The sequence below is a fragment of the Anas platyrhynchos genome, chromosome 7 (genome assembly GCF_047663525.1).
Source record: "Anas platyrhynchos isolate ZD024472 breed Pekin duck chromosome 7, IASCAAS_PekinDuck_T2T, whole genome shotgun sequence".
In the NCBI taxonomy this organism is placed as follows: domain Eukaryota; kingdom Metazoa; phylum Chordata; class Aves; order Anseriformes; family Anatidae; genus Anas; species Anas platyrhynchos.
The window spans coordinates 15,768,337-15,795,070 of record NC_092593.1 but is presented as its reverse complement, the minus strand read 5'-3'; the positions used below and the strand labels follow the sequence as shown (position 1 = coordinate 15,795,070).

At 38.2% G+C, this 26,734-nt stretch overlaps 1 protein-coding gene across 7 annotated transcripts in view; it reads left to right on the top strand.

The window, feature by feature from the left end:
- MYLK (myosin light chain kinase) overlaps positions 1–26,734 on the top strand; it is a 209,729-nt gene that overhangs the window by 78,721 nt on the left and 104,274 nt on the right. For 6 of the 7 annotated variants that reach the window (XM_072040779.1, XM_072040780.1, XM_038182230.2 and 3 more), the window contains 8 exons: positions 9,563–9,770; positions 12,568–12,616; positions 14,287–14,452; positions 18,061–18,226; positions 20,198–20,234; positions 21,904–22,478; positions 23,429–23,632; positions 24,775–24,909. In XM_072040779.1, coding sequence (XP_071896880.1) covers positions 9,563–9,770; positions 12,568–12,616; positions 14,287–14,452; positions 18,061–18,226; positions 20,198–20,234; positions 21,904–22,478; positions 23,429–23,632; positions 24,775–24,909 — 1,540 coding nt within the window. The remainder of the gene's footprint in view (positions 1–9,562; positions 9,771–12,567; positions 12,617–14,286; positions 14,453–18,060; positions 18,227–20,197; positions 20,235–21,903; positions 22,479–23,428; positions 23,633–24,774; positions 24,910–26,734) is intronic. The other variant, XM_038182232.2, reaches the window with a different exon arrangement.

Sequence of the window (26,734 nt, the reverse complement as noted above, 5' to 3'; positions counted from 1 at the left end):
CAGTTATATTGAAACTTTATCTCCTGTACAGAATGTGCTCCCCTCGTGTCTGCTTATTGGAAAGGGCAGAGGCCAAATTAATAGTGTTCCCTATTTCATCTGAATGATGTTTCAGGTTATTTGGGGACTGCAAAACGCATCCAATAACACTGTTATTTTAAAGGCATTAAGATTAAATTAATTCTTGAAATGAAATAAAGCTTAATTTAGGAAAAGCATCTAAGCATATGATTAACACCAAAAGATTTAAGTAAGGCTTAAGCATATTCTTAAGAACTGTATTAGGTGGGGCTGGTGTCTGAACTTAGAAATTAAATAAACTGAAAGCAGCTCAAACACCCAGTAAGCTCTGAAATTCTGCTTGAGTCCTTCAGAAATAATTCAGGACAGATGAACTTGTAGATGTTATGGTACCTGGGAAAGCATTGCCTCATTCAAACAGCTATATATGGTGACTGAGCACAAAAGCAATACCTCTGGGAACCCTCCATGCTGAATTTTACAAAAATAATAATAATAAAAAATAAATAAGCATAGAAGACAGAAGAAGAAATTGTCTGCAGCTGCTGTCTGCTTTTCAGTTAGCAGACCATGTCTTCTATGGATAAGTCATAAATTCTTCCCTGCTTGGAGAGCTACAAATGCTGATTCTCCCAAAGAACTGTGCTGGTGTGCGTAGTGTTCAGCTCCTTTGTAATCTGTAAAAAGGAGTTGAATAGTAAGATGACAAAACTTGTAGGTAATGCAGAACTGCTAAAGACAGTCAAAGGGAAAACTGGTGGGGAACCATCTGCAAAAGGATTTCATTCTGTTTAGTGCATGGTCTATAAAACATCAAATGCCACTTGGCGTTGATAAGTACAAAGCAAAAAAAATAATACATACATAGTTCAATTATTATTAGCTACTACCACTGAAAACAGAGATCTCACCCTGAACAGCTCTCTGATTAATCAGCTCAAGTTGGTAAAAATAACAAATAGAATGTGGTTTGTTTTGTAGTTCTGATCTTTCCCTATCTCGGTCAAGAAAAGAGAAAATTTGATAAAGATTATCAGAAGTATTTCACGGTGTCAGGGATGGAAGAAGCACAGAAGCATGTTAGAAAGTTATTCTTCCATGTGATCAAATCATTCCATGCTTTCTAGGATGGAAGAACTTTTTGCCAAGGTGCTGCACGAAACCTTGGAGTTTGCCAGGCAACCAAACGAAACTCTAAGGAAAGATCTCTCACACGAAAATTTAAACTCCTTGAATTTTTACTTTCCCCTATCCTCTGTCTTTCCTGAATTCTGTAATTGCATTCTGTGATCTAGAGATTAGATGCAGTGTCCATAATCTGAGCTCTCTACATATCGGTTTACGATGTTATAACGTTTTTAATGGATTTATAAAATAGTTGGTACAGCAGTCAAAATGAGCCAGGAATGCTCAGCATTCACTATAGTGTTTTAAGTCAATGAAAACTACAGTTTACTCAGCATCTTATGAAATTGGGTCATAGGTTTTTCTATGATATTTGGAAGAGGTAAAGATCATACGGTACACTAACAAGTGAATTGAAACAATGATTTTAAAGGAAAAGCTTTTAATAAATAGGAAGAGAGTCCTAAGTCTCTTTTTACCTCCTGGGTCTCCTTTGAATATTATGAATTGCATCTTCAGGTGATTTCTCCTCATCTCTCATCAGGGCAAAGGGTACAATGACAAAGCTTGAAGACTCTTTCATGTTATTGCCGTATCATATTAAATTTCTGCTCGAGACTAAAAGACTACGAGTTTTCCTCCACTCCCAATATTAACATTAGGAATATCAAGGAGTCCAACTAGGCAAAATGTTTCTTTTCATTGCCCAAAATGGGAATAAAGTAAAATATGTATGGTTTGAAACTTCTAAAGGTGAAATCTTGAGAAGGAATTTAATATAGTTTTATTCTTTCTACTTTTGATTCTTTATTAGCAGTAGTAGTATTGGTTTTGCAGCTTTTTTTCTTCCTCTCTCTCTCTCTCTTCAAGACAGTAGTCTGAATTCTTGTGTTGTCATGATTCTGTCCCTTCTCTATACCATTTCGGAGAAGAACCAGAAAACTGCACACACCAGTTATGAAGACTGATGTCTTCAGACTAGCATTCCAGTAAAGGTTATGGATGAAGAACTAATTTATGAAGTCTGTATGGATATAGAACAAGAACACTAAACACCAGATGTAATGTAAGTGTTCAGCTCTTAAAATAAAATAATAATAATAATAATAATAATAATAAATACATATATATATATATACTTTACAGAAAGACCATTATTGTTTCTTGTAGGTACTACAGGTAATGCTTTGAAGTGAGCTATGTTCAGTCCTAGTAACATATTCCAGTTTTGCTTTTGTAATTTGTAATTGTAATTCTAGCCTGCTCATTTGAAGAAGTAAGAGATGCAAAGTTATTTGCTTTGTTTGCAAGGTCGTAGCTAGGTCCCCAAATATTTAACATTTTCATGTTTAACTTTGACAGGCAGGTTCTCTGTTCTAGAAGTAAGTTTTTAAAATGGATAAACTATTCTTGATATGTGGTTTGTGTGTATTTAAACTCTCAGAAGGAGCTTAACAATGTATCATGTCCACTCTCCTTTATCAAGAACATATGCTGTTCATTTGTTATGGCAAACTGCAGTTAGAACCTGACAGAAACACTGTTACAAGTCTTGCAAAAAAAGCTGCACTGGCCAGAACCATATTTCCCATCTGCACTAATCCCCCAAAATTACATAAAAATATATCACCTCTTAGATGAGGTCATATTCATGGTGTTTATATTGCAGTCTCCACAGGTTTGTACTATTTTTTCTCCTAAGATTGACGTTAAGAGTTCACACAAGTGTAAACTAATAAAACAAGAAGTAGTGGTGTTTTTTTTTTTCTTGTTACAGAACAAGCTGGACAGAGCACATTCTGTGGTATGTCCAGTTCTTAGCATCCTCTGCTAAGTCCGCTCTCAAGTACTTGATTCCCTTCATAAATCTTTAGGTCAAGATCCAGACACAAAAAATCTTGGCTCTTGATTGAAGGCAGACAAAGGACACTGACTAGAGTCTAACGACTATGGGAAATATTTTTTTGTAAGCCTTAGGATGAGCCTTTTGTGGGATGAGCCACATCCGCAGAACAGCTATTACTGTCTAGATTGAATCTCTTGGGGCTGCAGGAGGGCCCTGGATTGTCTTTAGATATATGAATTTCAGATGAGCACATCTAATACATAACTTGAAATAAAGTGAATAATTTTCCATTTTGGTGATACCTAAACATTGGAAGAAGAGGTATGCTATACTTTCTCTGACATATTTCAAGTGTCAGTGTTATACATTGTTTATTCCTTTATCTACACTTTTTTGAATAGAATTACAATTACAGAATTTTTCATCTGCTCAGTCATATTCCTTCTGATGCTTTCTTGATACAATCTGATGGATTCAAGTTTTGCAAAAGGGACAGTTTATGTTCTGCTCGTAATGACTGTTTGGTAAGCTAAGTCCCCTCTTTTCTGTTTTAGACTTTTGTCTGCAGGCTGCAGAACAAAGATCAAAGTTTGTCAGATACTCTGAAAGGTTTTCTGCACCTCCCTTGAATCTCTTCCTGGTGAGACATCTAATGATATGTCCAAAGCACACTTTTTGGAGAAGCTCAGTGGTATCAGCAGCCCAGCAGCCACGAATAAGTGAGGCTATCTTGTTTCTATCCTTTTATAACTTCTGATCTCTACAGGTCTTTTCTTGAGTTGTCATTCCCAGAAATGATTGACTTCTGGTTGAAGGCAGGCATGGGACAGAGGATAGACTGCAAGCCCTTCTCAAAAAGTTACCTCATTCTGTGGCATTCTTTAATGTTAAGATAGGAAACCAGCCAAATAAGCCAAACAAACAAACAAACTGTTCTTCTAAAGGAGTTAATTGCTGTCAGACATCATCTACCAACCCACTGGCCAGTTTCTCTTACAGCATTCTCTGAGCAGATTTGTTTATGCCCCCCCACACACACTTTTTCTTTTCCTGCAGAAGGAATGACTAAATCACTAGAAGGACCAAAAATAAAATAATACATGGTAAATATGTTTATGAATGATATGAATGTTCAAAGTGATACTAACGCCAAACATGGCAAGAAGAAAACCAGTGATTACAAGCCAATGATTACATTTCAACCATTTGTAGTGGCTTTTTGTAATTTTGTGCACATGATCTTGTAGTCATGGTCTCTTCCAACCCTGTTTCCCATTATTCTTCAATTAATCCATTTCTTCTTAAGGCAGAGTTAACTTCATAGCCTCATTCCTGATAGGTGTTTGTCAAACTGTACTTACAGGCCCACAATGATGGCAACCTTCCGGTGATAAAACCTATTGCTTGCCCTCTCCACTGTGTTTGTGAAAACAGTTTATTCTCATGTGCTTTTTGGGGACCTTTTTCATTAGGAAACATTTTTCATTACCGTCATTCTCATTATACGAGGTATCCTTGTTACCTGGTTCAATGCAAACTGTGTTTTCATGTTATGATGCTCCAAACATTTTTTGTCTATCTGTAAATAGATTAGCTGCACAACTAAGCATCAGTGTTTTTAACAAATTCTTTCTCTGTGTAGCAATGAATGAAGTGTAGGCTCTGTGCATCAGTTTTGGTAGCCTCAAGGACTGCATATTCCTAAAAGTTTCAAGGCATATGGAAAAGTCTGTTTTTACATAGTTTGTTACCATTGAACATTTTAATTTAAACAGCAAAAAAAATCAATATCTTTTCTCTTAGAAGTATATTCTGTATTTTTCTCTTTGAATTATAAGTGGGCAGTTATGGTAAAGAGTTCTTCTCAACAAGAATGAGGTGTTAAAAGCAGGGTCACTTAGGTGCAGAAGCAGCAAATGTGCAGATTGTAAGATGTTAAATACCACCTACCATATGCTGTCATTCTTTAACAGCCTACAGAGGGGACATGCCTCAAAAGGCAGGTAGGCATGCAAATTGGGTAGAAAGCTACGTTTTAAATAGCATGCGAAGTATGAAAAATGAATAGAAAATATTTGTCTTTCAAAGATAAATTTGAAATTAATTGTTCTTCAGATGGATTGAACCATCTTAATAAAAGTGATTCTTTTATTCAATGATCGAACTGTTTACTTACAGTGGTCTTAACTCTGGATTTTGTAGAAATGAAGGCAAAAGCAGTCTACAGAGGTAAAGGTGCAAGTGAGCACTGTGCTGACAGAATCTGGTGTAATACATATGACGTATTTTGGGGGGATTTTGCCATCCAAGACAGTCTTTTGGTAGATGTTTTCTTCCTACTCTCACTGCCTGTGTCTTGCTGTAACCTTGAGCAGCAAAAAGTAACATTTATCTAGACCTTAACATCAAGAACTGAACGTCTCAGCCAGTATGATGAATGTAACACTTGAATATGTCAGGCAATATTCACCAGCCTTTCCAACAGCCTTACAGTGCTATAGTCACAACGAGTAACTCAGCAATAACGCACACCCCATCAAGGTTTCACAGTTGCTTACACTTCAGGTTTTTGCTATTTCTGGCTGACTCTTTTTGAGTGCTCTGCATTTGCGTTCATTGTTCACCTTGCTGGAGGCAGTGACAGCTATTACAAAGTAGGATCTGACTTGGAAGTTAAAAGCATGAGCCAAAAGAGTGCATCAGATTACCCAAATCTGCTACTGCAACTGTGACACATTAAAGTAGGCAAATTTATGGGTTTTTGGAATTGATATATAAGCAGCTGTTTTATGGAACATAGATACAGGCCAAGTTTTAGAAAAACTTTCCTGCACTTTACAACAGGCAGGGAAAAGGGTTACTGAATGTATTTGGCCTTGGCTGTCACTGAATGCGTTTAGGTTTGCAACAACAGAGCAAAGAGTTTGTAGCAGAACATTTTTGAATAATACTGTCCTGTAGTGGATAACTTCAATGGATTTGTTGTATTTTTTCTTCTAATTTCTTTCCTTTGGGAACCTGGTACCATCCCTTTTCAATGACATTCCCCCAGACCTGGGTGCAGACTGAATCTAGTTTCACATTTAGGAAGTTTCACGAAGCAACAGGTTCTCTCAGCTTTTTCCACTTGCTGTGTTGATGCATGAAGCAGGAGACCTGTTGCCTGTTGTACCTTACCGGACTTTTCCAATCGTCTTTTACAAGACTCTAAGTGGTTGATGGGTCCAGAAAAGAACTCAAAGCTCACAGCAGATATTTGCTGCTCACTGTCAATTTTCCACTTGTTAGTGTTGTTCTGAAGGTAAAGAAAAACTGTAGCCTCACTGGGACTGGCAATGCTCACACAGACCAAGCTGTAAATAAACGTTATAGCCTTCTGCTGCTGGGCATTAAATAAGCAGATAAATTTCTCTTTGCTGTGGATTTATTCAAGGCAGATGTTTTTAGTGAGCTCTGGAAAGGTTGGGAAGGAATATAAAACCTGCTGCAGTTCTGGAATTGATCCATTAGGATCAAAACCTAGTAACGAGTGATACATTTAAGGGTCCCTGACACTTTTATGGCAAGACTATGTATTTCAGAGCGGGCTGGCTCAGTTTGAAACACATTCCAAACCCAAACCTGAAATAAATTCTTGCAACAGAGCAATTCAGTAAACTTCTGCTTTCCCCTTATTTCATTTTTGACAATAAATGAAAGAAAAATAAAATCAGATTTTGGGAATAGAATGATTCAACCTTTTGAAAAGAAATGGCATGCTGATCATCTGGGTTTGTAATTTTCTGGGTGGCATTTCCTCAGTGTAGAGGTGTGGATAAACAACATAGTACAGACATAACAAGAATGAAATAAACACACATGGAAGAATTGGAAAAATACTTCATGTAGGTTTAGCTATCTGATAGTGGAAGGGCATGTATAATTGTCTACCTGAATTTGAAGAGTCAGGTAAAAATGGCCTTGTGTGGTCCAAGAGGGACTTAAGAATATGATAAAACAGTAAGGAAAATGGAAGTAAGATGCTTCCCATTGTTTCAACCCCAATATTTCCCTGGCATAAGGGATGGAAGGTTTGTGCTTCGGTCCTTTGAAGTTCAGTGAAACAGTACATCATCAAAAACACCAGAAGGAATGATTGCAAACTCAAAAAAGTAGTAAATAGATTAAGTAATGTGCAAGTGATGACTTGTATTCACAGGGCAGAATCTCAGCAGCTGTAACCAGTGGTTAGACTGCCACTAGTTAAGCTGATACGATATAATGCACTGAAAAGGTGTTTTTCTTCTCACACCAATACAAGGGCTACTCGTATTTTACTCTATCCTTAAAATAGGAATTTCAAAGAAATTTTGCCTCAAATATTTCAAATTCAAAGAAAGCTTAACTTAATATAAAAGAAAACAGAAATGAGAGGTAGAAACTCAATTCTAAAGAAGCTCAATCTAAAATTAGAAGATAGGCAAGAGAGTGTTGACAAGGTAATGCTTAGAAACAATTTTCTGGTACAAGTCACATTCTGTACCAATGAACAGATTATCAACTCACAAGAGCTACGCTACTGAAAAAAATAAAATAAAATAAATCATATTGATGTTTCACAAATTTCTTTTCATGAAAATTAGATGTGCTGAGGAAGATACCCTTCCTGAGAGCTTGACCTCTGATTAAGCACTAAAACAGTGTGCTACAGTAATGTTAGAGGGTAAGATATAATAGGAGCTGATGTTTTTCAGAAAGCACAGGAAAGAAAAAGCATGGCCACAAAATGCTTTAAAAGATGCTGTGGTAGTTTTAAACAGTAATTGACCCCCCGTTGTGCAGGGATCCACAATGCGTTTGTCCTAGACCATGGCTCTTGCTGAGATAAAGATAGACTCAGAAAGGACCTGAGAAGTTTGTACCAGAAGTGGAAAGTTTATTCAGCTTACTCAGCATATTCATGCTCTTGGCAAGCATTACTGTCCTCTCTCTATGTATGTTAAGTAATGCCAGGAAGAAGGGGTAGCCACATCACTGGCAAATTTTTCTGAACTGATACCGAAGGAATTAAAGGTAAGAGAAAAATTTCTGACAGCTGTAGCTTAAGCTCAGGCAGATGAGAAGCCCAGCTGGAGTGAGGTGGGGCTGGATTGAAAATGAAAGGTTTTGAAAGAAGAGAACATAAAGAGTGGGTAAGGCTGGTTGGCTAAGGACTGTAATTTGGAAAGTAAATGCTATGCAGGCAGAAGAAAGCAGAACTGAAATGCTGATTTGAAGCTGAGAGGAGACTGCTGGGAGGAATTTGGACAAGCCACAACCCAGCCTTCCTCAAATCAAGACAGGTCATCAATATTTTGCCCACCTGGAGGTTGAAGGGACTTCCTGTTCAGTTGCCAAGATTTGATAACATAGCTCAATATGTAGCATTGCTACTTTCCCAGTGAGCAAACGCAGCCGCAACAATTACTCATCCCAGTTCATCTTGATCCACTCAGTTGCTTCATGACATTTAGGCAAAGGATCAAAGAGTTGGACGATGGAGAGCTAACATATCGGAGTGGGGGGAATAGGAAAAAAAAAACGGGGGGGAAAATGTAATCAGAGGTTGTTATGACAACAGGAAAAGTGTTCTAACAGTTAACACATACTAAACCAACCTTCAAAGTTGATGGCATCTCTCATAAAGCGGAGGAAAAACCTTTGCCTGAGGAGTTAATTCGTTAGTGGAAAAGTGTATGTCTGTTTTTTCCCATCTTTTTATGAAAGGAAGACATGGATCCTCAGCAGGTTTCAACAGCTTAATTGAAATCAATAACTGTTCTTGGTTATGCCAGCTGAGAATCTGTCTGCAGATCTGAGGGGTATTATTAATGCCATAGCAGGCAAGGATGTATTAACATGGTTGCTGTTTAACGAGCATAGGATTGCCTTGTTTTGTTGATTTCTCTTCTTTGGGTGACTAATAGACCACAAATCTCCTTAAATGTAGCAGTGTGTTTGTGTGAATATAGCTACATCATTATTGTCCACCTGCCACCATAACATGAGAACAGCCCCTAATGATACTTTCTCAAATGCTTTATCTCCTGCTTTTAAGGATCAAGACAAAAGGTGGCAATTGCCTGCCTGTTTATGCATGTAGGCTGGAACCACTACATCTCAGCACATGCAGATTTACAAAACAAGCTTAATTCTTGGCAACCATATTAGAAATGTTTGGTCTTGATACCTTGCAGTCTTGCATACTTAGAGCTATAACAGCACTTCTGCCCTTGAGTCTCTGAGCAATGAGAACCTAGGTGTGACGATTCTTCATTAGTACCTCACCGTGATTCTGAAGACAAACTATTCTAGTGGGAAACTTTTACATAAGTATCTATCTGCCTCACTACTTTTATGATTTTAACAGTCTGACTTATGCAAGAGTTTCTTCATTTCATTATGTCCTGCCATTTGGCTTGCAAAGAGTATGTGTTTAACAGCTCCTGTGTCAAGAACTTTCCACTGCATTGCTAAATGTCCAACATTTCTTCCTAATACCATCATCTGTTATGTTTGTCTTCTTCTCTGATCTCTCTCACGTCTTTCCAGGTCAGAGGCTACCCTGAACCTCACATCACATGGTACAGAAATGGGCATCCTGTCCCAGAAGGAGACCATTATGTCGTAGACCACAGCATTCGGGGGATATTCAGCTTGGTAATCAAAGGCGTGCAGGAAAGTGATGGTGGTAAATACACCTGTGAGGCTGCAAATGATGGTGGGGTTCGTCAAGTGACTGTGGAACTGACAGTGGAAGGTAAGAGGATACCGCTATTGCAATGATTATAAAGTTTAATTAAACGAACATGGTTGCTAAACTGCCTTTCTGGTTAAGATCACAACAGTACATACTTGCTTTCTCATTGGCGCAAGAGTAATATTCATTACTTGTATTGCTGCTGTCACTGGAAGAGTAATGTGACACGTCTGGAAGACAGAAATCCCTTTCTCATAGCCACAACTCTAACATGGGTGCAGGTCCTAGTCCAAGTGCTGTGGTGGTATCAACAGCCTTCCCACTTTCACATATAAACTACTTATTTTCTTAACTTTTTGGTACTGTTCTCTTCATGGCTTTATATATGGACAGTTCTTCCTGGGGCTTTAGGAGGAACTGATACTGTTTTGGATCCCTTTTGAAAGTTGCCCATGCTGTTAGCTGAATGTTAACATGAGGGGTCATCCTTGCTGCTTTTTTTCTGATCTGCTCTATGGCTAAACATTTTCACTTACCAGTATATCCAGTCTGAGGGTCGGTGGGCTAATACAGTTTTGTTTTATCACTAAATAAGTATATTTAAAATGGGAGCCATCCATATTAAGATCAAGCTTCAGTTTTGCAATAGATAGAACAATGTGTGACTCCCAAATGAAACTAATGAAGTTGTTTCTGTTGAAGGCACGTATGACAGCTAAATTTCAGCTTGTAAAACAGTTGGTTAGCTTTAGTTAGACTTGCTCTTTCAGAGGTATTAATTGTGTTACTAGAGCTGTTTCTGACCTTCCTTTGTGTTAAGCTCTAACAAGAGGACCTGCCCCACCAGTACTGCACTGTCATGTTCCTTAGGGAACATGCAGTATAAGCAAGACGGAGCAAGAGGGAGCAAGCAGAGAGGGCTGATGTGCACTTCTCCAATAGAGATAGAACCCCGGCAGGGGCATAAAGGCGTAAGCCTGTTCTGTCTGTACTCCTGAAATGTGGGACCAGATATTGGCTGACAGTTGTCAGGCTTCTAGGATGGAGCTAGTGCAAATAAAACCAGGTAGAGCTGCCATTTGTCTGTACTTGTTAGCTTAGACCACATACAACACATCTCATCAGACCTCTATGTATTGTTGCCCTGCCTTTCCCAGATAAATCTAACAGTTTAAGATGTTATGCACAGAACTCCAATTCTATAGCTATATAAAGTAGGTGTTAACCTTCAGATCTGTATGGCATTGGTAACAAAAGACCACATCTTAAAGACATTGCTATAAGCTTTGCAACTTTGATGGCAGCCTCCACTTAGAACAAAAATAAAAGCCTGGAAAGTTAACGTTTCCTCTCAGACAGTAAAAATTATGGCAATCTTGGATGTTTCACAGTGTATCAGGCAGGCGCACTGGGGCAATATGTGTCTGGAGTTCTGTCTGTACCCTTCCATTTGCTAAGTTGCACACCTGGTTGTAATTGCATGCTTATTGTAGTGTGGAAACAGCTAAGATCAAACCCAGAAATTTTTAAGAGAAAATATGCATATTAGATTGTTGCAGATTCCAAATTTTAAATGTAAAGAGTGACAGAGATGCAGTGAATTATGGAAATCAAATGTATTGCTTCTCTCTTAGCTATTTGGCTACGTCGGAGATCTGCTGAATATCAGAGTGTTTCAGATCATAACTTTGCATTGAATTCCTGAAGCACAGCAAAAATTGACAGCAGGCCTGAAGCAATCAGCATTTGGATATATTCTGAGTCAAAATCTCTTACACACATCCTCAGAGTACATACTGAAGTATGCATGTGTCTGGAAGGATAGTTATTGCCTTCTGTTTTAAAAATTATGCAAAATATTTTTTTTCCCTAGTTTAAAACTGTCTGAGAAACAACTTGTGTGGAGGTGGAGTTTTTTAAGTGTTTTTATATCGGTTCTTCTGACCTAGGCTTTGCTACAGTTTAAAAACAATGCCGTGGTATTTCCTAATGAATGAATTTCCCGGAGTTTAATTACAGTGGTCTTTATTCTAATATATATGCATCAAGACAGCAAAGCACAGGTATTTTGTTTTTCAGCAAAGACTTATACAGGGCTGACTGCTACCTGAAAAAATGATGGACTGAAACACAGTCTAGTCTTTCCATCTTGCATGACTGTCCTATCTGAGAGTTAATGTAAATTCTTATGAAGTGCTAGAACAATGTGTTTTTTCAAGGCCATCAGAGTTGTTCATCAGTGCTGCTACTCTGAATCTATCCCAGGCCACTAGCCATTTTTTTCTGACCCGAAGCTACCAGGAATGCTGTGTGCAGTAGATGGCGCTGAGCTTACATGACTTCGTGCACATATGTCTTGCTCACAACACCAGTAAGCAAGAGGAACTTTAGAGCTTAAAAGAGAATGATTTTTTTTTAAGAAAAGGTATTCCTGGGCTAGTACAGGAATAATAATTAAAAGAAAGAAAGAAGGAAAAAAGGAAGGAAAGAAAGAAGGAAAAAAAAAAAAAACTCTTTCAGAGTCCAAATAGTTTTTATGCTATCTAAATTGAGTTAGTGCTGCACTGTAGAAATTAGGCATCGTCATATTTTTTTATACACTTTTTTCATGAACAGTCTGCAGTGTTGTTACTTCTGAGGCCAAGGGCTACATGCTAATTCTGCTGAAATCTGGTTTTGAAATTGGAGAGCCTAACTTTGGACTATGGGTGACATAACCTCATGCTGCAAGTGTTGCATTCCTTCTTTACTTTTGAAACTTGAAGAAGTGAATGTTTTACATAGTCTTTAGTATCTATAGTTCCTAATGTTATTGACAACAATTCTTACTTCCTATTTTTCTGTCTTGTGGTCACAGGAAACTCCTTGAAGAAATACAGCCTGCCATCCAGTGCTAAAACCCCTGGGTAAGAAGTCCAGTGGCTTTGATACTGTTTAACAGACACAAATATGTTTTGGTGGGGAACAAGTAAAATGACTCTTTCTAAAGTATATGCACTTCTCTTTTCATCTGCCTATTGCATCTTTTCTTTAGCTCTGATTCACTCTGAGGGCCAGATTAAAAGTGTTGGATTCTTGTCCAGTTCTCAGTAATTCCTTGCTGGAAATGTGTCCCCAAGGCTCCTTGCCTGTGCAAGAATGAGGGAAATGGAGGAAAGAAAAGCCTGGTAGTTAATGACTCAGTTCTGCACAGCATGACATTGGAATAGAATAACTGGTTGGCATGATCACTCACACTTGTGAAATGGGAATAGCAAGAATGGCTGGGCTCACAGAGGCAGGGCAAGCCTAACTTCATCGATTCGAAGTCCTTAGCTCCTGCAGAGCTGAGTGCCAGCTACAACAACATCTGGAAACAAACAAACATTTCTGAAGTCAACTGTGTCAAGTCCAAATCTCCATTTTTCCCAAGTGGAATAGATACCATGAGAACTGCTCTGTCAGTAAAATGTTCAAGGCTGTCAGGAAGGCATAAGTGGCTCGATACAGCTCCTGCTCCTTCATAACAGGAATTCAGATGGCTGAAAAGAGAACTTTCTGTTTGTATCTGTGCTGCAGTTTTGCACCCTTCTGTCTCTGTTCTCTGAAATTCAGAAATCCTTCCCTGCATCTTCCATGACAGGTCAGGCATCTTTTAAAGGTAGAACAACTACTACTTTTAGACTGTTTAGTAAGAAATAAAATCAACTGAAATAATAATTCAAGTATAATTTAGATATTTCCAAGTAACACAGTAGGCATACTGTAGGCTAGAGGAAAGACTTGTTCTGTTTTGGTGTAACTGTTATGAAGAACTGGTTGATTGGGTGATCTACTCTGACCTGACCTGGCACAATGAGCCTTCTTGCTGTTCTTTACACGTAGCTTTTAATGTTGCCTTCCTCATGCTATCAGTTATTTAATTCTACAATGAAGTGTTTTCCATTGCAGCTTATTATGGTCACTCTTTTCTCTCAAGCATTTTTACTGATCCTCTTCTCTGTGTAAATTTTTTCATCACAGTCTCATCTCTTTCTTAGAAAGCTCAATTTGCCTATATGGCAGTCATCGTGTCTTGGCAGCACCTTGGATTAAGGGAATATGGTATCTGTTGGTATCTGACACCTGGTAGAAATGGTGAGGTACTGACACATCTCTCTTGAATGGGGCAAATAGCCACCTGGAAAAGGACTTGCAAGTGATTGAGTTTGCTTGAAATAAAAGCTAAAAAAAAAAAAAAAAAAAAGAGTGAAAACTAAATGTATGCAGTGTTTCCTGTCATTTAGTTTGTCCAGCTCGGATTATAGGCAACTCACATGGACATCCTTGTATACTGGATGAGGGTACATAGCATTAATGCTATCCTCACTCACTGCATGAGGAATCAGGAGCAGCCATCACAAGCATTTGCATTTCTTCCATTGGCCAAAAAATAATTAGTGTATGGCTGAAAGTCTGATAACTACAATGTTGGTTACTGCTTATTGTATATCCTTGTTGGCAGAAAACCTGTTTAAAATGCTTCCTGAATTTTACTTTATCCAGGACAACTTCTAGAAGTTCTTCTGTAACACCAGAATTTTGATTCCCTTTTTAGGGGAAGACTTACTGTTCCTCCTGTGGAGCATAGGCCAAGCATCTGGGGAGAGAGTCCACCCAAGTTTGCTACAAAACCCAACAGAGTTGTTGTGCGTGAAGGCCAAACAGGCAAATTCTCGTGTAAAATAACAGGACGACCTCAGCCTCAAGTGACTTGGTATAAGGTACGAATTCCCAATAAATTAATGTCCTCCTCCTGTTCTGAAGTGTTGGGTTTTTTTGTTTGTTTGTTTTTTTGTTTGTTTTACTTGAAAGAATGAAATGCATTTGATACTGCATTATGACAAATGATCATGGCAAGAATTTATGTACAAGGAGGGCCATGTTCTTCCTAATTTCATGTGGAATAAATCCAAAAAAGATGCTAGCTTTCTTCTGAGTATAAAGTTCTCTCATAAAAACAGCAAGTATGAGAAATACTTGCCCAAAGACCTTGCTAGGTAGATAAGAGAAATAGAGAAGGGATGGGAAATACGATTATCACAATCTCTGTGTTATCCCTCTGCAGGGATTTAATGTTTTGGCTTAGGTTACAGAGGAGTCTCTTACAGCTTTGAAAATTACAACTTTATTTCCCAAGTTCTATGTCAACACCTCAGTCACAGCCTTTTCTGTTTCATTTATACTAGGTTCCACCTGTACATTAGAATTAAGAAGATACCTGCAAAGAAATGAAATTGAATTGGAAAGAAAACTAACAGCTTAGGAACTGTCAGACATGATTGTTTTTTGGCATGCACAATTGTTTATGCAAATTAAAAAAAAAAAAAGTCTAAGATAAACAACAGTTCAACTGATTCAGTATGATCTCTGCTAAAACACTGGTAGCTGAAAAGAGTCTGACATAGAATATAAAGGAGACCTGAGCTATCAACTTCAGGTCTTCATTAAAATGGGGAATTGTGAGCATTTACAAAAGTACACATATTTATACAGAAATAAGCAACACTTAAAATTCATTAGACTATTAAAAAAACACAACTTAAGTCCTACTGCCCCCTTTGGGCATATGCAAGAGATATACATATGCATATGCAAGATCTCCAAACACTTTCTTGGTAGTAGTGAGAGAGTGCTCAGATGATAATTAAATATTTCACTGATTATACCTTTCATTTTCTGGAACTATTATAATTTTAGAGAATCACGATTACTTTCTTTAATTTGGAAGAACAAATATTGTGATTGCTCTGTTGGCATCCTGCTCTCCTTCAGCCTTCAAGAACCAGTTGCCTTATGCATTGGTGTCAAGGCAAGTGGAAATGTGGCAGCTTTTCCCAGAGCTTTTAACTTTTTCTAGTGTCTGCCGGTTTTCTGGAAAAAAAAAAAAAAAGGCAGAAAACTGCTTGTAGGGCAGGGACATACTTCCTACTCATGGCCTGCTTCACTCCAGACTTATTCTTGTTCTCTGTTATACAAGAATGCTGTTACATCTCAGAAAACAAGCAACCTTGTTCTGTGGAAGCACTCACTAAGAACATCTCCTTCAGTTGGCAGCTCTGCCTAGAATCAGCTTTCCCCTCTGCAGCTGCTCCACAGCTGCAACAGTCTGCTTTCAGTCCCACCAGACTCACTTAGGCTTTCCAGCCATGCAGCTCAGTACAAAATAAGATTTGTCATTCAGTTCTCTTTGTTCAGGGCTACATGGTAAACAGCAGCTTGGATAAACACTTTGGTACTTCACACACTGTTCTTAGGTTTGGTAGAGGTTACCTGACATATTTTGCCATTCACTGTTAGCTTCTTTACCCTATGATTCCATAATCTGACATTCCTCCTCTAATCAAATGAACTAAGTGCATGACATTTTTGTTACTAGCAGCTCTTTGAGTCCCGTTCGTGTCTCTGTCCTTAAAAAAACGTGTTTTGATGCTCACAGGTCTGCATATATTACTCAGTAAAATACCATAGGTGTGTTGTTCAGAGGTTCACTAGTCACACCATTGCTGGCCTGCAGACACCCTGTCACTCTTGAACTTACCCTCAGTTCATCTCTACAATGTTTTGGTTGAGTTGGGTTTCTCTAGGCCTTTATAATATTAATTCAGCACCTATTTTGAGCACTGTAAAGCTTTCTTTCAATAATTCATTTGCTCTGTAAAGTAAAAATGTGTTGTTGCTCTGTATCAGAGTTTTATTGGCAGGTTGTTGTGAAGCATGTTTTTATACCTTTATTCATAAGGCATGACTCAAAAGGTAATTGTGTGTGCTTTGGCTAACTGAAAACAAGCTCAAACCCATGATACTTCAGGTCACATCAGGAAGGCACTGCAGAGTTCTGCTGAGTGGCAGGTGTATCAGCCCTGCCTCAGCACCATGAAAATGAGCTTATGTGACCACATCTGGCTAGCGCAGAGCCAACACATGGACAAATTAAAACTGCACATTTCAGAACTAATGAATAAGTTCTTGTGTAAATCTCTTACTCTGCTTATTTTTTTTCTTCTGCCTTTTCTTACTTAAGTTGTAAAGACCAGAAGCTTATACAATATAATTACCAAACCCCTGCTGTGAATCAGCTTTTTGGATTTACAGCACCCAGAGAGCAGCAAGTTCATAGACACTTTTTCCCAGAACTTTTACTGACCAGTACCTTACAAATCCTGGAGGAAACACATCTTTCCCTTCCTAAACTTGGGATAGGAAAAGTTGTAGTGCCTGACAGCAAGGAAATCCTCTATAATGGCTGATGTTAAAGCAGAGGCAAATTTACTCACAGAATGAGTTGGTAAATTTTAAAATAGAATAGAATTTAAAAGCAAAGAAACAATTGTTCTGATTGTCTGATCTATGTAAAAGCACAGAACTATATACATTTTTCTGCCTTAAATTCTTGTGGTTTGATTCACCTTCAGTGTAGCCCTTTGAAAGAAACTCCACTTTATTTTAAATCTTGGAGTTGTAGGAGAATGCATCAAATTTGCAAGTAAATTGTATCAATCTTCTACACTTCTCACTATTCCTGGCTCCAGATTTTTTAATTATTGCATTGCATAATATCCCAATGTGTAAGACTAAGGAGCACTCTAATATTAAACATCTTTTTTAGATAAGTTTAAAGCTTCATGAAGTTTAGTTCCTTAGTGACAGAAGTAACAGAGTCAAAGCTGGCTTTCTCCCATCTATATATTCTTTGCTAGTGGCTTGTCTTGGTCATGAGGGTTCTGTTAGAGACTGCTTAAATCCAGACCCACCTTCAGCTGGTCTCCACAAAGGATTTGTGTTGCAGCAATACCTCCTTAAGGCACAGTTAGTGCCTTCTACTACCCTCCTCACCTGGCCATTGATGAGGTCCTCTCATGTAGAATTTTTTCCAGTTCCTGAAGAGATACAGCATATTGATGAAAGATACAGCTATTGAAGAATGGAGAAATGCTCCTCAGGCTGGAAGTTGTTACTTAATGTGATGTTTGACTTCCCTGGAATGAACATGAATGGAAAAGTGGTTTGAGCCAACGTACAACAAAAGAAAATATTTGTAAGGATGTGAATATGGTAAATAATGAAAAGTCAAAAACAAACCAAAATGTATGGATGGCAAAATGCAAGGAGAAACAGCCTCTTGCAGTTATGAATTAAAGAACTTCTGGGCACTTTTTTTTTTTTTTTATCATGCAGATATTTTTCACTGAAAGTATTGGGCTGAAAGATAGGAGAAAGACATTTTTGCCTGATGTTTTACCAAAAAACAAACAAACAAACAAACAAACTTGTTTTCTCCCCATCTCCTACAAACAGCTCTCTGTCTCATGGTGTCTTGTGATATTTGCAGGGTGATATTCAGTTGCAGCAAAGTGAGCGTTTCAACATGTTTGAGAAAACTGGCATCCAGTTCTTGGAAATCCAAAATGCTCGGCTTGCTGATGCAGGAATTTACACATGCACAGTGGTAAACAGTGCTGGGAAGGCCTCTGTGTCTGCAGAGCTCACTGTCCAAGGTACAGTAAAGACAGATCCACAGGAGAGCAAAAATGAACCACTGTCATTGCTTTGAAAAATCTTTGGTTGTGTTTTCAATATAAACGTTTACTTTTTTTTTCATCTTACTCTCTCTTCATTAGATGGTACTGTGATAGCTTGGAGCATGCTACAGCTGAAAACATTGTGTTGGTTTAATGTCAATGAACAGTCTAATTGCTTCTTTGTAATAACTTTCTATAAAATCAGCTTTCCATTTTTACTGTGGTTTTGATCTTCATATGTTTTGAAAGTAGAATTTAACTTCAGCTAGAAACTTTGCAGTTGTAATTCTAAACAGTAATTAATTTTGTATTTATTGAATAACAGAACTGGGTGCATGTTTATACCAACTACCTTTTGGAAAACAAAATTGTATCTGTATTTGTAGAAATAGGAAAGTAAAGGACAGGAGCATAACTTAAAACTGTAAGAGATAAAAAGAAGTTTAATGAGATTAAAATTCTCAACTCCCAAATCCCCTCTGTCTTATTTCCCTACAGTTAAAGAAAATAATCTATTTATATAAATACTTCAGGATGTTCTATTCCATACATGCTTTACCATATAACAGTTCAATTTGCAGTTTGATGATTCTTACGGTACCCTTTACATTAGCCTCAAAATCATAAAGCCTTCAGCAACTGCACAAAAGAGGAATTTCATCAGTCAGTGGACAAACAGCTGGCTTAACAGTTGTTGAACCCAATGAAATAATTAAATCAACAACTGCTGTCTTTACCTGCAGTCACAAGATCAATAGGTTACATATGCCCCCAGCAGAGAAATTTTTGGTGAGTGTTGTCATTCTGTAAGATACCAAGAACATAAATAACACAAGGATTTGTATTTGGGATCCTCAGAACCACAACTAGCCTTTACCACTTAAAGCTGTGTGTGTTTTTTTATCTGTAAGTTCCAATCTGATGAGGCCATTGTAGAAAGTTTCTATGTGTTGCCTGTTCAACTAATGTTTCATAGAAAAGGCCATAAAGTTCACTAAGCCCTTTTTTTTAAAGTGAAATTTGATAGTTACTTGCTCTCCCTGAACTTGTGAGCTTTCTGTTATGTAATGGGTACATCTGCCCTGAGAGATGATGCAGAACTGGGGTCACAAGGTCAGTTGTGGTATATGTTTGCTTCAGATGCTGACCACATCTCTGAATAATGCACGCATTCTTTCTTGGATTAGCACAGGTCAGTAAAAAGGGCACTCTCTCACAACGTACTCGACTAACTGGATGATTCCACTTACCTAACCACAATAATATAATACCGAAGTCTTTCATTATAAATTAAATTAGGTAGTAGAAATTGCTGCAGAATGCTAGCAGAAAATCAAGTGGTTCAGAATTACTGAATTTTCTTTTACAGCCATGCAGTCGCTTATTTCTACAATCTTGCTCCAAGAGCTTCATTTTTTTCCCCAGGTAGCTTATGTAGCTTATGTAGCTACACCAATGTAGCTTAGCCCAGATTTTCTGGTGATGTTTCAAAGTGAAGAAACACTGATTTAAACAGGGTACCACTGCAGTTTCATTGTTGGCATGCTCAGTTGTAGTACTGATGGTTTGTAGTACTGATGGTTTGTCTTTCTCCCACTTCTGCATGCTCTTTGGAGTTCCCATAGGACTTGATGAGCTGGTTCTCAGGTGGAACCTCTTCTTTACTTCTGTCCTCCAACAGAGAGTCTTTGAGACTCATAGTTCTCAAAGGTCGAGAGCTTACTTGACCTAGAAATGTCTCAAAGTGGACCAAGACCTCTGTTTCAGCTGAGCCATAAATTCTAGACATGGTGATAGTTAATCTTGACTTCAAAGGACTGAAGATATGAAGAGTGAAGGATCTTAATCGTGTTCTTCACTTATAATCTTTGAAATTTATGGGAGTGTGCATGGTATTGTATGTATAAGTTACCTGTTCTTTTATTATTATTATTATTATTATTTCAGGTCCAGACAAGACTGACACATACACTCAGCCACTATGGTACGTTTTTACTGGACTTCTTTGTCATACCAAGGTTCCTTCTCAGCACTAATTTTGACATTTACAGCACGAGCCTTCATGCAACAACAAGTTGTATAATCTGAACAAAAGCTATGTGAGGACACTCACATATACTCTCATATAAATAGTACATATTCTCAGTACCAATTGGTCAATGTTTTAATTAATTTATTTTTTTTTCATCCAAACCCTAAGTATCAAGTAAGTAATGAGCAGGTTGTTCTTTGCTGTCAAAAGCAAAATACACTATGGCCATAGTATTTGATATTGTTTGCAAATAGACTACAAAAGTAAGGGTGAAGTAATAAGTAATAAAAAAAATATTTTAGGACATTATCAAGATAATTAAAATTGAATGACTATGAATTTTAAGAAATCGTTTTATAAAATTCCTTTAATTTATGGACAGAAGATGCTGAAATGAAATGCACTATGCTGCCTATGTAAGACACTTTAATGAAGGCCATTTACTTTACAGTCTTCAGGATGTTAAATCTGTCCTCATGTGCCAAGGATGGCATTTCAAAAGTACATGTTTATGTTGTCCTGACTCTGTGTCAGTTGCAAAGTGGACCTGAAAATGCTGTGCTACCTTGTTTAAGGTCTGTGTGATTTTTAGGAACGTAGCTTAAAATAAGTTTAGTGTGATTCCCCACAGCTGGAATTCCTAATGTACTGGGTTCTTCACAGTATTTCTGCCTCCATTGTTTACTCACAAATCAAGGATATTTCATAAAATGTAAAAATCTTCCAGTTGTAACTGTAAATCTCATGTGCATTATTTCTATATTGCCTTTAACTCTGTCTGAAGAAAGTACCACCATAAATATCCTGAATCTCCCTGGGAGAATAAGTCAGTGACACAAAACATAGCAAAGCAGAACTGGGTTAGAAATGACTTTTAGAATTTCAGATATGTTTCATTTCTGCCTTGGAAAAATATTTATGCTTTTGGAGGTGTGAGACAGACACAGTACTCTACAGGTAACAGCTTAGGGGTCGGGGCAGTCAATTTCAATGTAGGAAACTTAAATTCAAGTCCCTCAAGTTCTGACCAACAGATCCATCATAGTTCTGAGAAACTCCTCCTAATAATACCATAGATTATGTTTTTACATCCATTCAACTGATTTTTTTTACTCCACCACTTCTCCCTCCTCTATTATTCTGCCAAGGCACCATAATTAGAAATAGTAAATTCACTGCATAATTTACATTTTAATTTCACCTTAAGGAGCTATTTTATGTGGCATTTTGAACTGTAATTACATGTAGCCTTAATTTATTAAAGCATGCCATAGTGCTACTATGGATATTCCAGGGACTCATGTAATTACTCGCTAGCAGCATATTCAAGGCTAGTGTCTGACTCACAAAACACGTGTTACAACCTGAGCAGAGGATTTGTACCCAGAAACTCCTCAGTTGAGACAGTGTTTGAGCACTGATCACATTTAATGAGTAATTTCACTTTACCTCTTTCATCCCTGTTTTTAATCTGTCTGAGGGAAAGAGCAGTGCTCTTGTCACTCACATAACTAAAGGCAAATTAATCTTCCTCCTAAGGGCTTGGACATTTATATCATTGCTGATAATAATAATTAGTCTTTATACAGAGTTATATATCTGTAAACTTATCTTCCTTCAGCACGCCATCAAAACCAACAACATTTGCTACTAAAGCTGCTGAAAACTCAGAGTTCAAACAGGCAACTAGCAATGGCATTGCCAAAGAGCTCAAATCTAGCAGCACGGAACTCATGATTGAAACCAAAGACAGGGTGTCAGCAAAGAAAGAGGCCTTCTACATCTCCAGAGAAGCCAAAGAGAGTAAGCAAGTACAGAACCAAGAAGTCAATGCAGTATCTCTTCAAGAACCTAAAGGAGGAACAAAGGGATCTCAGGTCTTGCAGAAAACTTCAAGCACCATCACACTACAGCCTGTCAAAGTGCAACCAGAACCAAAGACAGAACCCCAGACCACTTTCATCAGGCAGGGTGAAGACAGGAAAAGGACTGTGCAGCCCGTGACGACAACTCAGCAAAACCCATCTCTGACAGGACAAGTAGGTCCAAGGAGTAGAGAAGCAGAAAATAGAGCTGGAGCTCGGAAGGCTGTAACGGAGGAGAAGAGGGACCCTTTGGGAATTCCTCCTCAATTTGAGAGCTGCCCAGAGAGCCTGGAAGCATCAGAAGGACAGGAGATTAAATTCAAGAGCAAAGGTAAAGGGATGAAAGGTATCAGAGCCCTGGGGTTAGTCAGGTTACCCTTCTGTGTGCAGAAGTAGGGAAGTTCTCCCTCCTTCACTGCAAGTTGTCCTGCTCATAAAGCATTTCAGAAATAGATGGTGAATTTCATGTTGTTTCCACAGTAATCTGCTGTGGAAAAGGTCAGGTGAGGAACTGCAATCAGTCTCTATATATTTTCATTTGGGATTCTACTATTGCCCTTCATATTTGGTTGGTCCAGCGATGATCTGAGTGCTTCCTAACAGCTGAAATGAAAAAGTCAGAATTAAACTGGTGTTTTCTCCACAGTTTGGCCAGGCTTCAAACTCTCGAAAGAGTAATGAAGGCTGTATCTTGATGAATCCAGGAAGTATATTTAGAACACTTCTTTTTTTTTTCTTTTAATTACAATTTTAGTAGATTATTTATAACTTCTTTTTTTTTTTCTTAAAATTGCACTTTAAAATGCTCCTACAAGTGAGAGAGAAATTATTTTATATGTCTCTATCTTTCTCTTCTCTAGGTTGTGCAGTCCCAGAATGAACAACCACAGTAATTGTTTCAGTGGTAGGAACCGTGGATTGTGAAGTACTGATAAGTACTCAGAGAAACCAACTGAGCAGGATAGGAAGGAATGGCAGAAATATCTTTTTCTTCTCTAATATCACATGCATTTTTTGTGTGTGTGATTTGTTAGAGGAAGAATTTTCAGATAGAGGTGCTGTGGTTTTTCAGGTTACCAAGCATTTGTTATTTTAAAGCTGGACTGGCTGAAAGGTTTTGGAGGATCAGAAATATCAAAGTGTCTTTTGAAGACAGTGTATTACTGACTCGTTAAGGTTTATATAATCATGTACGTGTAAATTATACCTAATTTATACTAAAGCAAATAACAGAATTACACTAATACCTGTCCATAAAAATTCAAAGACCTGATGGTTTAGTTTCAGGGAAACCAAAACCAAATGTGGAGTGGTTCAAAGAGGGTGCACCTATTAAAACTGGAGAAAATATCCAAATATATGAAGAAGATGGAGTTCATTGCCTACGGTTAAAGAAAGCCTGCTTGGGAGACAGTGGATCTTACAGCTGTGCAGCTTTCAACCCCAAAGGCCAGACTTCCACCAGCTGGTTGTTAACTGTCAAAAGTAAGTAAGCTAGTGTGAGCCCATCTGCACTTTGAAAACTGTGGCTGGTCTTTTCAGTGTTGCCAAAGGGTGGTGACTGAAAAATTCCTGTTGGAATTTCTCAGTAAAGTTTAATTCTGATTCCTAGTTCTGACACTGATGTGGTGCGGGATAGCTGACAAGCCACTTTCTGCATCAGTTTCCACTCTGACCTTTTGCTTTTGTTGTTTGTATAACTAAAACCCTTGCATCACATGCTTCGTACCCAGGGAGGTCTGTTCCCCATTGGAGTTTTCTATTAATGTTTGTATTTGATACAGTTTGCCAAAGATTTTGTTGTTCTGCATGTAGTTCTCTTGGAGTTGCTTAGCATTTCTGCAGGACACTGCATATCTGAAATGTTTTGCGAGCACAAACTGATCCTGTGCAGTAGAGCAAGTAAGAAAAGTGAAGAAATGAGAATTGCATGCTGCCAAATTCAAGTATAGCTTCTAGTAATAAATTATTTTGAGTTTGAAGGCACTGTCTTACTGGTCTTACTGAAAGATATTTTTTTTGCTTTTTAGTAAATCCTGTCCTCAGTTCTAAGCTTTTCACCTGGTTTTAGGTTTCTCTTGGAGGCATGATCATGTTTATGCAACATTTCTCTATTTGCTGTGCCTGAAGTTGAAGAAGGATACCCAAGATACTCTCACGTTCCATCTCATGAGACATCTGTAAACTGCATCCTTAATTCACCCTGTTTCACTGCCAACCAGGGGAAACTTGGGAGAGGGACTGGGAGAACACAGACAAGCAGAGAGAAGAATTTTCCTTCTTTGCACTGAGCTCTCTGGCAATGTGTTGCATACCCTTCTAGTGACTGGCTGCAACTGGTGAAATTTGGAGCAGAAAACCGCCACCTAAGAAACAGCTTGAAGGCTGGCAATGCCTGCTTTGTAGATTATGAAAGAACCCCTTATTTCTACCAGTTCATACTCAAAATTATTTGTATTTCCCAATAAAACGTATCACTGTGGTTTTGATTTTTTTTTTTTCTGGTTGTCACAGGATGAACCTATTAGCCCAGCCATGCCACCTAACCATACCTCAAAAAGTCACTATGTGGTAAAGGTCATTTTGTCAATTTGGGCTAAAGGAACTATTTTCATTTTGGTTTTAAGGGCCTAAAGTTGAAGAGGTTGCTCCATGCTTTTCCAGTGTCTTGAAAGGATGCACTGTGAGTGAAGGGCAAGACTTTGTGCTGCAGTGCTGTGTAGGAGGCATACCTGTGCCTCAGATCACATGGCTTCTCAATGGTAAGGAACACCCTGGTCTGCAATACGTGCATGCACCCACTTACATTCACAGTCTCAAATGCCACTCTGATCAGTACATAGCATGGCTGTGAATACTGCACTCTAACTCACCATAATATAATACACTAGAATCTTTGAAGAAAATCAGTTTATATTCAGGTAGTATGCAAGAAGGATAGTGGGATTTTGTGTGTGTGTGTGCTTTTTGTTGTTTGTTTGTTTTGTTTTGTTTTGTTTTGTTTTTCTGCCTTACTGCAGTTTTCCAGTATGTCCAGAAGGGGACTCTAGTGACAACATTGTATGCAGATGGTTTTCCTGGGTTTTGTTAAACGAAGTTTTCACCATGCTGCAACAAAATCTGTGTTGCTACTTGTATGCTGAATCCTATGCTACCCCCACTCCTTTGGTATGAGCCTCTGCTTAGAGAGTAGCAGGTTGGCACCATGATCCCACAGGAGAAATAAGTCCTAAGCAAAATATGTACCTTATCACCTTCTAGGGTTGGAAGGAAATCTATGCCAGATTCCACTCATCATTCGGCTGGCCAGGTCATAACCATTTTTAGCATCCATATGCCTAAGATAACAAAATCACAGTTTTTCTCTTTGTTTGTCTACTAGGAAGATGTTCCTTGAGATCCAGTGCTGCACAGAAATGCCTGTAAAAAGTTGATTAAAAAAAAATTATACATAATTTTTTTTTTTATTTTATCAGGGTCTATAAACTCCTCCCATGTTCTAATTAACAAATTGAACATGGAAGCTTCCTTAGTAGTCCCTTCTTGATATCAGAGTTGGACTAAAGCTTCAGTATTTTGCTTAGATTTCAAATGATTTCAGACATCCAAGAGACCACATGCTTTGACTAAGGTCTCTTTCAGTTTAGAGTCACATCTATTAAACACCAGACAGATTTATTCAGCTTAACCCTCAAGCACCTTTGTTATTCCTGAAGTGCAATGGATTTTTTGCAGACTCCCCCCAGACTATCTTTGTGTGTGTGTGATTTAAGGACAAAGAGTAGCATGCTTTGCCATAAAGCTGTTTCCTCTAGGATTGTTTTAAAATGAATTATTTGTACACGATCTCTGGTTTTCTTAAGTTGTTCAGAGTAAATGGGATAACTCAAAAAGGTGGCAGGGCAAATGAACCATGACCTTGAGATCGGTATGTTCCCACAGCCTGGCCTGTTCTTCCCAATAGCTCCATGTCTAGAATAGAAAGGCCACTGCTTTATTTACAGCATAAAACATGTGAATGAAAGCTCAGACATACTCCCATTGGAAAGCATTTGTTTCTCTGAAGACTACTTTGCAGTTTCTGCTTTGCAGACTGGGGTAGAATCACTGTTGCAACTAAATAATTGTGTCTTGAAGCACAGAGGGGACAACTCCTACCCATGAGGTCAACCTTTTCAGCTTCATGTTCCAAGGGTATTCCATGCCCTACACAGTTCCCTTAGTTGCTGAATGATGTAGTTGCACCTAGCTGTCATCCACATCACTCAGAGCATCTTCCTGTCTCAAATGACTTCAAAGTCTGTGTTACGCTTCATCAGGAACAGAGATAACGTCTCCATCGATGTAACCATGCTATCCAGAAAGACATTGTCTCCTGAAAAAATATGCCCTGGAGGGCAATAAGCCACAGGTTTCTGTAGGCCTCCAGCATGCACTGTGCTTGCCTGCCATTTTTCAGTATGTTTGTTCTACTTTGACCTTCCTCCTTTGAACTCAGCTGAGTCTGCCCCTATTCAGGTACAACAATGTTTTTATTGCATCCAAGCTTCTAAGTGCAATTGTATTAGTATCAGAAGGAGGCATAAG